This window comes from Salvelinus namaycush, chromosome 8, assembly GCF_016432855.1.
Source record: "Salvelinus namaycush isolate Seneca chromosome 8, SaNama_1.0, whole genome shotgun sequence".
Lineage (NCBI taxonomy): Eukaryota > Metazoa > Chordata > Actinopteri > Salmoniformes > Salmonidae > Salvelinus > Salvelinus namaycush.
In genome coordinates, this window is record NC_052314.1 from 7,801,448 (window position 1) to 7,814,480 (window position 13,033).

Sequence of the window (13,033 nt, forward strand, 5' to 3'; positions counted from 1 at the left end):
TTCACACTTCATCCGTCTCTCATTCACACTTCATCCGTCTCTCATTCACACGTCATCCGTCTCTCATTCACACGTCATCCGTCTCTCATTCACACGTCACACTTCATCCGTCTCTCATTCACAGTTTGACAAGCACTTGATAACATTCTCACCCATCAGACTATTCTCAATTGTATCTGGTCTTTTGATTTATAATGGCCCACCCCCCAAAACATGTAACAGGTTTTTAATATGCCAGGTAGGCTACACCGGTTGTAAAGCGGATTAATGTGCTTAATGTTAAGAATAAATATAGCAGCATGAGAAAGCTGGGATCCTCTTTTAAATAGTGGCCAGTCAAAACTCTGTTTTCACAGGAGATTGAGCAATGACTGGTTTATAAGAACATATGTTTCACTAGGCTCTGTAGGCTATGGGCTCTCCAACCCTGTTCCAGGAGTCTTGTTTCACTAGGCTCTGTAGGCTATGGGCTCTCCAACCCTGTTCCAGGAGTCTTGTTTCACGAGGCTCTGTAGGCTATGGGCTCTCCAACCCTGTTCCAGGGGTCTTGGGCCTATAGGCTAGGCTTAGAGTTATTTGGCCACTTTAGTTGTGATACAAACCTTATCAAAACATATAGGCCCATGGGCTAGGCTACATGATGCTGGCGACTATGATATGAAAAAGTCACAAAAATGCATGCACTGTATCTTGCCTTACGCCTCGATCACACAGATAGTGTGTTGTGCAAAAGTAGTACGCATTATCATTTAGATATGTGTGCAACAAAAGTTCAACATTCACCTTCTGCTACCGTTTCTGTCAAGCCGTCTACACATACAGTTTGATGCATACGTTCGATAAATCCAACGTATGCACCACACAGAACGCACTGCAACTACTTCTGCAAGGCAAACGCAGCGTTCCATTGGAAACTAATGTACTTCTGGTGTACCACAATGCAATGACACTATCGGTGTGATCGAGGCATTAGACTGCACACGCTGGGCATCATTCACAAGTCATAATATTCTCACCCATCAGACTATAATCAATTTAATGTTGTCTTTACATATACTAAATAATATATCTGTGTCATTAGTTTTGATGTAGAATGGGACATTATCATGCAACTGTTGGAACAGGGGCAGGGGAAAAGACGGCATCCATATGCACTTGCATAGCGACTGGAGGACGTTTTTCCTGCGGCTCATTTTAATGCCAGCCAGGTAGGCTACTCCGGTTGCGAAGCAATGTGCTTAATATTAGGAAAGTTGAGAAATAAATATAGTAGGCCCATTCTATAGAAAGCTAATGGGATCCTCCTCTTTTTAATAGAGGCCATCAAAACTCTGTTTTCTCACGCAATTGCATAGCCTATAGCAATACATAGAAATATAGAAATACATGGGCATATAAGAACACTTATTTCATTCCATGCATCAACCAGCTACGAGGAGCTGGCTCTCGGTGGGCAACAGGTGATCCTATTCCGCTCAAACTCAATGCCAGGGCTCTCATGAAGTGTTTGATTTGATTTTTCAAATGCATTTTTGGAGAAGCCTAGTTACCATGACTCAACGGTCACGTGGTTTTTAACTGTGGTCATGACTTGTGACTGCTGGTGTAGCAGTAATATGGTCACCATAACAGACATACTCTCATTTTTACATTTTAGTCATTTAGCAGATGCTCTTATCCAGAGTGACATACAGGAGCAATTATGATTAAGTGCCTTGCTCAAGGGCACATCAACAGATTTTTCACCTAGTCTGCTGAGGGATTTGAACCGGCAAACTTTCGATTACTGGCACAACCCTCTTAAATTAACCGCTACCTCTCAGTGAGGTAAAGGATGCATTTCATTTCAAAACATTGTCGCCTTTTCCTCAACCCTCTCCTTCAGGAAAGGTGTGTTGGCAACTCATTTCCACCATATTGCCTATTCAGTTCTCTCAGATGCATAGAGATTAGTGCATGATAGAAGAGGAAAGATGACAGCTGTTTGGAATAGAATGGCTGTGTGACAGTATGATAGTCACTTAGCCATGACAATATTATTGTCCCGTGAAACTGGCTTCAATGGTGACAGCTGAAAACAGCAGTGATTTGATACAGTGCCGCAATTGACTGTTCCACTTCAGAAACGGCACCCGCTGAAGAACTGTTTTTACGTGCAGCATACACCTTAGAAGTACAAAAAAAGTCTAGTCTCAAAAAATAAATGACTTAATTAAATACATTTAAATAATGGCTTGTCCTGACCTTACAGTCTCCGTTGACACACCCTCCGACCTCACGGTCTCTCTTCCTCTCGTCTGACTGGCGTTTGAGCCCTCGAACCGACGTGTGTCTTACGACCGCTGCTGCCTCTTTGGGGAGGGGTGGGATGGTGGGGGGCGGGTCTTCATAGTCGTAGAGGCGGGGCAGGGGCGGCCTGGGAGGAGCCTCATCTTCTGCCTGTACCAGAGCCACACCCAGTCACAATTAGTACTTAGCGAGAATTTCAATTGCATTTCCTTGATTCCTCGCATCCTTTCTCCTCAAAACCGTTAGATGAGATGGTCAGAGGGGAGGGACCTCTGACTTTCTCATCCAATGGGTTTTGAGAAGGAGGCGAGAGGATGTGAGAAATCAAGGAAATACAATTGAGATTCTACCTTATTGGAAAGTACCACAAAGTTCATTGGAGGTAGAGGCCTGCGGGCAGGAACCTTGGAGCCTCTGCTCCAATGAGCATTGAGAGGGAGGGGAGAAACTGAAGAATCAAGGAAGGGAGGAATTAAAGATTTGTCAGCTAGTAATGCTTTCAGACACCACCACTGATTAGGAGTCATTCTACTAACTCAGGTCTATCTAGTTTCATATTCAGATTACTGTTTAATATACAGTGCCTTCAGAAAGTATTCACACCCCTTGACTTTTTCCACAATTTGTTGTGTTACAGCCTGAATAGAAAATGGGTTAAATTGAGATTTTTTTGTCACTGGCCTACACACAATACCCCATAACGGGGAGCTATGTTTTACAAACTAATAAAAAATGAAAAGCTGAAATGTCTTGAGTCAATAAGTATTCAACCCCTTTGTTATGGCGAGCCTAAATAAGTTCAGGAGTAAACATTTGCTTAACAAGTCACAATAAGTTGCATGGACTCACTGCGTGCAATAATATTGTTTAACATTATTTTTTAATGACTAACTTCTCTGTACGCCACACATACAATTATCTGTAATGTCCCTCAGTCGAGTTGTGAATTTCAAACACAGATTCAACCAATAAGGCAAGGGAGGTTTTCCAATGCCTCGCAAAGGGCACCTAAAAAAAAACAGACATTGAATATTCCTTTGAGGATGGTGAAGTTATTAATTACACATTAGATGGTGTGTCAATAAACCCAGTCACTACAAAAGATACAGGCGTCCTTCTTAACTCAGTTGCTTGAGAGGAAAGAAACCCATGGTGACTTAAAAAATACAGAGTTTAATGGCTGTGATAGGAGAAAACATACACATAACATGATGCAGCCACCACTATGCTTGAAAATATGGAGTGTGGTACTCAGTAATGTGTTCTATTGGATTTACGCCAAACATAACACTTTATATTCAGAACAAAAAGTGAATTACTTTGCCACATTTTTTGCAGTATTACTTAGTGTCTTGTTGCATGTTTTGGAATATTTGTATTCTTTACAGGCTTCCTTCTTTCTACTCTATTAATGAGGTTAGTATTGTGGAGTAGCTACAATACTAACAATATGATCAACAATACTAACATAATGTACAAGTATACCCCCTGGACAGGACGCTAGTATATCGCAGGGTCTTACCCCCAATCTATCTCCTTAATGCTGAGTGCCAAGCGGAGACGCATCAGGTCCCATTGTTTCAGTCTCGGCCAGGGATTGAACTCAAAACCTTCCAATCTCAGGGCGGACACTCTAACCACAACAGAGTTTGGTCCATGTACAGGTTCTAATCCCCCAGTAAACCCAGATTTACAAACTGAACTTCCACTCACCCACTTTGGCACAGGGTTGTGAGGCAGTATGTAGGAGCTGAGAGGAGGGGGCCTAACCTCCCCTAGTGGGGGTGTAGGGCACTGGGAAGGCACTGCAGGGTCCAACACCGAAGGCACTAGCTTCCTCTCTGGGGAAAGAAAATGCACAAGCAAATGAATAAGCGGGCATCCGTATCCGCATTCATATCCACACACAGGCCAAGAACGAACTTATGACTGACCTCTGTGCTTTTCTGTCTGTCATGGTAAGTGTTAGAATATGAAGGTATCGCTGTTTTTGTAACAGAAGCACATGGTACATGGAGACTAGATTTAGCTATTTGGTATGGAAAACTACTATGGTTGTTTGTCTCCCATGTAGTGTATTGTAGTTAGGAATTCCCCCAAGGGGACGAACAAAGTTGTTATATTTGAATTCAACTGAGTAAAATATGGTAAAACATAGTTGGCGGAAGTCTCTGGGCAGTTGATAATTCTCCCACCTGGGTTCTGCACTGAGTTGATGGTGATCCTGTAGTTGGCTTTGTTGGCGCTCAGCCCTGCCATCACGTCCTCCATTCTCCACAGCTCCCGCTTTATCTCCGATTTCTCCCGCTAGAATTTCGAACACATGCTTTAGCTGGTTGCTACTGTGCTATAAAACACAACAGTATTTTCACAGTAGATACACCCATCTACCGAACACTCTTCAAGACAGTGAATAACAACACTGTGTGCGCACTGAGCTGTGATGTTGAGGTGCAGTACCCATTCTGACCTGAGAGGTGGTGCTGTAGTTCATGGTGGTCTGTAGCGCGGTCCTCAGCTGTTCCACTGAGCTCTCTAGCCTGCTGTACTCCTCCCAGGCCCGGGACATCTCCTACACAAAACATAAGGCAGCGAGGTAAGAGTTTTCATGAACACATACCTCGGAATGTGTCAGTCAGAACGACACAGAAGACCATACACTAGGATCTGCATGTAACTAACACACACACACAAAGATGCCCGATTCACCATGTAGGGCTGATCCGAACCGTACGGTGCTGGCTCGGGTAGTTTCTTTTCATATTGTCATTTCCAGCACGGTGCTAGTAACTATGGTGGATACGTAACCAGGCCAGTACTTATAGCGTGAATCAGGGTACACACCCATGCACACAAGAGGAGGCTGGTGGGAGGAGCTATAGGAGGACGGCTCATTGTAATGGCTGAAAGGGAATATATGGAATAGTATCAAACACAAACACATGAAACCCCGTTTGACTCCGTTCTATTAACTCCATTCCAGCCATTACAATGAGCCGGCCCTCCTATAGCTCCTCCCACCAGCCTCCTCTGAGTGTCCCACACACACACACACACACTCACAGGTGTTTGATAATCTTACCGTGGACACTCTGGAGATCTGGGCCCTGATGTGCACCACGTCCTCCTGTAGGAGTCTCTGCTGGTAGGCTATCTTCTCCAGGTGGGCCGGCCGGTCTCTGTACTGCTCCATCTGTTGGCGGGACAGGTCCAGAACCGACTCCAGCTTGTCCTGATGGGTCAGAGGTTAGAGGTCAATATCAGAGACAGCAGGGTCGAGGTAAATTCCATTTCAACTCAGTACGGGAAACTCACACAATGTGGGTATTTCTGTCAAAGTGGAAGGAAAACCATACAAAATAATATCCTTTAACCTCAAATACTTTCCATGAGGATATTTTTTTAACAACTCATACATTGAATGGACATAGACTTCCTATAATTAAAATGGACCCCAATGCTGTGAGACTGTATGTGAGTATAGAGATGAAGATCCAGTACCTTATCGTCCTTCAGAGAGCTGATCCGGACCTCCAGTTCCTTCAGGTTCTTGTCCTGCTCACATAACCCACTGAGTTTCACCTGTAGGCCAGGGAGAGACAGAAAGGGCCGTTACTGTCCACAGTGGCTCTCAATCTTTCCTACAACCCCTATCACATCACCCAGTGAAGAGTGTGTGTCATTATCCTCTGTGTACTCATCTCACCGCCACTCTCACATTTAACCTGCTTGCATATGAATGTGTGTCTGTGTGTGTGTGTGTGTGTGTGTGTGTGTGTGTGTGTGTGTGTGTGTGTGTGTGTGTGTGTGTGTGTGTGTGTGCGCGCGTGCGTGTACGTACGTACATCCCTCTCTACTATCTCATTAGCTGATAATTATGCAGAGTGAATCCATTACGCAAATACGCCACATCCCACGTGGCCCTTCTGTCAACATTTCTAAGAACCTCTGAGCCCTCTTAATTAATCCCTGATTAAGACTGTGGCCCCAAATCGCACCCTAATCCTTATATAGTGCGCTACCATAGGGCCATGGTCAAAAGTAGTGCACTATATAGGGAATAGAGTACCATGTGGGATTCACACTAAGAAACCCAAACGTCATGACGAAGGTTCAACTCATCTTCCTCTCTCAATGTACCAAACGACTGTCATCTCACGAGGGCAGTAAGATCAAACACAGCTCTCCATCTGAACTACTCGTATTCAATCTTATTAAAGTCCTTGCATAAAGATGTTGCATAATAATTATTTGTAGTTTGAAAACGAGAGAAAATTGCTATATTAAGATGCATGGATTCTTTCGCAGACCCAAACATATGTTATAATGTTTCATCTTAATTTTCCATTCTGTTGAATACATCATTTATTTGTTGTTGTGTCTCGGTTCGCAGTAAGATTGCTGTATTGATGCCATGGAATATTCATTGTGGACAGAAGAATAACAGCATCCTTATAAATGGTTAAAGTGCAACCATGACAAGCTACAAAACCACAACTAACTCCTGTTGTGGTAGTTACACTCTGATAGGAGAAAAACTTTTTTTTAACTCATGCATCTTCCTCCTAAAGTTGAGGTAAATATCCCCCCCAAAAATAGGACATCTTAGTCGACTCTTATTTTCTTATTAGACTGCTCTCTCTAAGGGTCTATGGTAGTCCCTCCTCATCTTATCTACAGTAGACTGCTCTCTCTAAGGGTCTATGGTAGTCCCTCCTCATCTTATCTACAGTAGACTGCTCTCTCTAAGGGTCTATGGTAGTCCCTCCTCATCTTATCTACAGTAGACTGCTCTCTCTAAGGGTCTATGGTAGTCCCTCCTCATCTTATCTACAGTAGACTGTTCTCTCTAAGGGTCTATGGTAGTCCCTCCTCATCTTATCTACAGTAGACCGCTCTCTCTAAGGGTCTATGGTAGTCCCTCCTCATCTTATCTACAGTAGACCGCTCTCTCTAAGGGTCTATGGTAGTCCCTCCTCATCTTATCTACAGTAGACCGCTCTCTCTAAGGGTCTATGGTAGTCCCTCCTCATCTTATCTACAGTAGACCGCTCTCTCTAAGGGTCTATGGTAGTCCCTCCTCATCTTATCTACAGTAGACCGCTCTCTCTACGGGTCTATGGTAGTCTCTCCTCATCTTATCTAGACTGCTCTGTCTAAGGGTCTATGGTAGTCCCTCCTCATCTTATCTCGACTGCTCTCTCTACGGGTCTATGGTAGTCCCTCCTCATCTTATCTAGACTGCTCTCTCTACGGGTCTATGGTAGTCCCTCCTCATCTTATCTACAGTAGACCGCTCTCTCTAAGGGTCTATGGTAGTCCCTCCTCATCTTATCCAGACTGCTCTCTCTACGGGTCTATGGTAGTCCCTCCTCATCTTATCTAGACTGCTCTCTCTACGGGTCTATGGTAGTCCCTCCTCATCTTATCTAGACTGCTCTCTCTAAGGGTCTATGGTGTCTCTCCTCATGTTATCTAGACTGCTCTCTCTACGGGTCTATGGTAGTCCCTCATCTCATCTACTGTAGACTGTTCTCTCTAAGGGTCTATGGTAGTCCCGCCTCATCTTATCTAGACTGCTCTCTCTACGGGTCTATGGTAGTCCCTCCTCATGTTATCTAGACTGCTCTCTCTACGGGTCTATGGTGTCTCTCCTCATGTTATCTAGACTGCTCTCTCTAAGGGTCTATGGTAGTCCCGCCTCATCTTATCTAGACTGCTCTCTCTACGGATCTATGGTAGTCCCTCCTCATCTCATCTACAGTAGACCGCTCTCTCTAAGGATCTATGGTGTCTCTCCTCAAGGTTTCTTGGCTGCTCTCTCTACGGGTTTATGGTAGTCCCTCCTCATCTCGTCTACAGTAGACTGCTCTCTCTAAGGGTCTCTCCTCATCTTATCTAGACTGCTCTGTCTAAGGGTCTATGGTAGTCCCTCCTCATCTTATCTCGACTGCTCTCTCTACGGGTCTATGGTAGTCCCTCCTCATCTTATCTAGACCGCTCTCTCTACGGGTCTATGGTAGTCCCTTCTCATCTACTGTAGACTGAGCTCTCTAAGGGTCTATGGTAGTCCCTTCTCTTCTCATCTATTGTAGACTGAGCTCTCTAAGGGTCTATGGTAGTCCCTTCTCTTCTCATCTATTGTAGACTGAGCTCTCTAAGGGTCTATGGTAGTCCCTTCTCATCTCATCTACTGTAGACTGAGCTCTCTAAGGGTCTATGGTAGTCCCTTCTCATCTCATCTACTGTAGACTGAGCTCTCTAAGGGTCTATGGTAGTCAGTGTCTCCTCATCTCAGCTAAAGCTAAAACTCAATGTCCTTTTGCGAGAACAGTGGAAAATATTATTGAGGGTTGCGGGTGGGAGAGAGAGAGAGAGAAAGAGAGTGTGTGAGTGTGTGTGAGTGTAATGCGGAAAACTGCTCATACTTACATCGACGTCACTCTCAGCTATTTTGACAGGTTTTGTCGCTTCTTTCAACGACTGACTTCCAACCACCTTGGAACCAGAAAACAAAGACATTTTCAAATAGTGTTGCTCTGTGTTTATTGGCTGTTGAGGACACTGAACGGTTCCCCTGAAAGCACAACGAGGAGACCGTCAGAGTGAATGTGCCATGATGACTTAGAGTAGGAAAAGAGCCATTGACAGGTGTACAATATGACAGAGAGATAAAGAAGCTCTTTCCATGAACACTAATCATGATGACCATGACCATGCGTTTCCTTTCATTTAAGAAAATATATCATCACAGCTTTTCATGGCCCTGTATAGCAATAAGATGGACAACAAACCAATCATTTAAAAAAAAGAATGAGACACAGCTTATTCCTTAGAAAACTCTGAGCACTGGAAATACATGGATTTGTACAACCATTTAAATTGAATTCCTAGAGTATATTCTGACCCAACTGGGATGTTGGTAACCATGCTGTGTTTTGCTGTAGTGGGAATACATGAAGGAGACCAACACGATGGTGCAAGCTGCTAGCTTTTCAACCACCGAACCAACCACAGCAACCACAGCACATGCACTGCAGAGCCATCCCAGAACCACCAATCACGTTGCTGAGGAGTCACGGGTCAGGGGTTACAGAGGGGTCAATGCCAAGCCAGTGCCCACACACAGCGATGGACATAGGCACACAGTGTTAAGCGATGTGATGGTCTCTCTCATAAAAATGTATACACACACGCTCATACACTCAATCACACAAACTTGCGCTCGATCGCACACACATTTACACATTGCTATACACACACAGACGCCACACACAAACACAGACGCACGCACACACACAGACACACACAGAACACACAGATGCACATACAGTGTGTCCACAGTAGAGGTCGACCGATTAATCGGAATGGCCGAGTAATTAGGGCCGATTTCAAGTTTTCATAAAAATCGGAAATCGGTAATTTTGGACGCCGATTTTGCCATTTTTTTTTTACACCTTTATTTAACTAGGCAAGTCAGTTAAGAACACATTCTTATATTCAATGACGGCCTAGGAACGGTGGGTTAACTGCCTTGTTCAGGGGCAGAACGACAGATTTTTACCTTGTCAGCTCAGGGATTCAACTAGTCCAACGCTCTAACCACCTGCCTCACGAGGAGCCCGCCTGTTACGCGAATGCAGTAAGAAGCCAAGGTAAGTTGCTAGCTAGCATTAAACTTATCTTAGAAAAAACAATCAATCATAATCACTAGTTATAACTACACATGGTTGATGATATTACTAGTTTATCTAGCGTGTCCCGCGTTGCATATAATCGATGCAGTGCGCATTCGCGAAAAAGGACTGTCGTTGCTCCAACGTGTACCTAACCATAAACATCAATGCCTTTCTTAAAATCAAAACACAGAAGTATATTTTTTAAACCTGCATATTTAGCTAAAAGATATCCAGGTTAGCAGGCAATATTAACCAGGTGAAATTGTGTCACTTCTCTTGCATTCATTGCACGCAGAGTCAGGGTATATGCAACCGTTTGGGCCGCCTGGCTCATTGCGAACTAATTTGCCAGAATTTTACGTAATTATGACATAACATTGAAGGTTGTGCAATGTAACAGGAATATTTAGACTTAGGGATGCCACCCGTAAGATAAAATACGGAACGGTTCCGTATTTCACTGAAAGAATAAACGTTTTGTTTTCGAGATGATAGTTTCCGGATTCGACAATATTAATGACCTAAGGCTCGTATTTCTGTGTGTTATTATGTTATAATTAAGTCTATGATTTGATAGAGCAGTCTGACTGAGCGATGGTAGGCACCAGCAGGCTCGTAAGCATTCATTCAAACAGCACTTTCGTGCGTTTTGCCAGCAGCTCTTCGCAATGCTTCAAGCACTGCGCTGTTTATGACTTCAAGCCTATCAACTCCCGAGATTAGGCCGGTGTAACCGATGTGAAATGGCTAGCTAGTTAGCAGGGTGCGCGCTAATAGCGTTTCAAACGTCACTCGCTCTGAGACTTGGAGTAGTTGTTCCCCTTGCTCTGCATGGGTAACGCTGCTTCGAGGGTGGCTGTTGTCGATGTGTTCCTGGTTCGAGCCCAGGTAGCGGCGAGGAGAGGGACGGAAGCTATACTGTTACACTGGCAATACTAAAGTGCCTATAAGAACGTCAAAGGTATATGAAATACAAATCGTATAGGGAGAAATATTCCTATAATTCCTATAATAACTACAACCTAAAACTTCTTACCTGGGAATATTGAAGACTCGTGTTAAAAGGAACCACCAGCTTTCATATGTTCTCATGTTCTGAGCAAGGAACTTAAACGTTAGCTTTCTTACATGGCACATATTGCACTTTAACTTTCTTCTCCAACACTTTGTTTTTGCATTATTTAAACCAAATTGAACATGTTTCATTATTTATTTGAGGCTAAATTGATTTTATTGATGTATTATATAAAGTAAAAATAAGTGTTCATTCAGTATTGTTGTAATTGTCATTATTACAAATAAAAATAAAATAAAAATCGTCCGATTAATAGGTATCAGCTTATTTTGGTCCTCCAATAATCGGTATCGGTGTTGAAAAATCATAATCGGTCGACCTCTTGTCCACAGTGCTTACGTTCCATAGTGGCCCGAGAGGCCCGGCAGTGCAGTGCAGTAGCACACTGTGAGCCATGAGGATCAACGGCTCTAAACTTTTGATCTGCGTCAAATAGGAGATAGAGAGCCACTGTTACAAAATGGCTGCCGTTCACTATGAGCAAGATATCAATTTGACCATTCAATAGAATACATCAGTTTATATACCAACTGTTACGTCATATTTACAACAGTATGGAGTCAGCATTATGGTCGTCTAGTGGTTGTGAAACCCACCCGTAGCATGTTGGCTGGACGACATTAGTGACCTTCACCTTCTCTGTGATTTAAAGCCAACTGTAGTTCACAGATTGACAGACTCTATTGGTTAAGATGGTTGTATTTGAATGGTGTGTTGTTGTGCAGAAATTGGTGCTCTGGGCAGGGAAGAATGTATGTACTCTCTGGTACAATGGTGCTGTGACCCGGGTCACATAGTAAGGCTTGGTTGGTAACACCACCAGCGTTTTTCACACATCCAGCAACTCAACCATTTGTCCTTTGGTTGATAGAAAGGTTGTACTATCGCCACCCACGACACCAGGGCCGTGTTCATTAGGCTCTAAACCGAAGAAAACTTACTGAAAGAGGGACATTTTTGTTTTGCGTTGCAATTATTACAAAGGAGTAGAAAGAGAAGTAGTATTAGTAGTAGTAGTAGTAACAGTAGTAGTAGCAGTAGTGATAGTAGCGTAGTAGTAGTAACAGTCTTAATACAGGCAGCAGTATTATTATTATAGCAGTAATAACATTAGTAGTAGTAACAGTAGTTATGTGGTTGAAACCGGAGTTGAAACTGGCGAGCCAGAGCAGTTTGTCGAGCTTGTGACGAAGTCACACTCCTTAATTTGTGAAGACTCGGCCACCGACAACAATGTTAACAATGCATCCCATGACATGTTCCTATGCAGTTAAAACTTGATATATATGATACATCTGTAGTTCATAAGTAATGACTTAGTGGCGGCCAGCATGCAGGCTCCTTCAACATAATGGCAAATTCAGCACTCTGATTGGTGTGTGCCCACACCCATACAAGATGCTTCTTTCCATCAGAGGCATGTGCGCAGAGAAATGAAACACAAAAAAATGGAAAGTGTTAAAAATGTTTCTATTCTGAGAGATAAGGAAACAAAGGTTTAATAAAAAGGCAGAGCTAGATTACTAAAATATAAAGCAGCTGTATCTTCTGATTGCTGATTTGTAAAACCGAGAATTAGACTACGACTTCATACACTTTAAGATTGTCTAATTTAAGTGGTCAAACTTCCAGAGTTGAGAGAAAATGTTGGAAGTCTGGGAGTTTTAATAAATGGCACATTTGTTGAAGATACCCCATTAAAGTGGACAAGGTTTTTCAAGAGGACAAAAAGCTTAATAGGTAAAATAGTTATCAAACAGTTATAAATAAGCACACTGGTCATGATTAATCTACACGTTTTAAAGTTTGAATGTTGTTTCTAGCTTAATCGGTGTATGAAAAATAGCGTTCCAAAGAATAAGAAAAAGTCTGAAATAATTGATACAATATTTAAGATGGGACTTCTTTTTCATATTTTTTTTTCTTTCTGTAGGTGTGCCCTAATGAACACGACCCGGTTCATCCACATTTATGCCGTGTCATTCCCAGC

The 13,033-nt window shown here is 43.1% G+C and overlaps 1 protein-coding gene across 2 annotated transcripts in view; it reads right to left on the bottom strand.

Annotated features, from left to right (window-relative positions):
• LOC120052352 (pleckstrin homology domain-containing family A member 7-like) overlaps positions 1-13,033 on the bottom strand; it is a 174,964-nt gene that overhangs the window by 15,946 nt on the left and 145,985 nt on the right. For both annotated transcript variants that reach the window (XM_038999208.1, XM_038999207.1), the window contains 7 exons: positions 8,722-8,787; positions 5,791-5,871; positions 5,372-5,521; positions 4,760-4,861; positions 4,485-4,596; positions 4,003-4,130; positions 2,245-2,439 (listed from right to left, as the gene is read on the bottom strand). In XM_038999208.1, the coding sequence (XP_038855136.1) occupies positions 2,245-2,439; positions 4,003-4,130; positions 4,485-4,596; positions 4,760-4,861; positions 5,372-5,521; positions 5,791-5,871; positions 8,722-8,787 (834 nt within the window). The remainder of the gene's footprint in view (positions 1-2,244; positions 2,440-4,002; positions 4,131-4,484; positions 4,597-4,759; positions 4,862-5,371; positions 5,522-5,790; positions 5,872-8,721; positions 8,788-13,033) is intronic.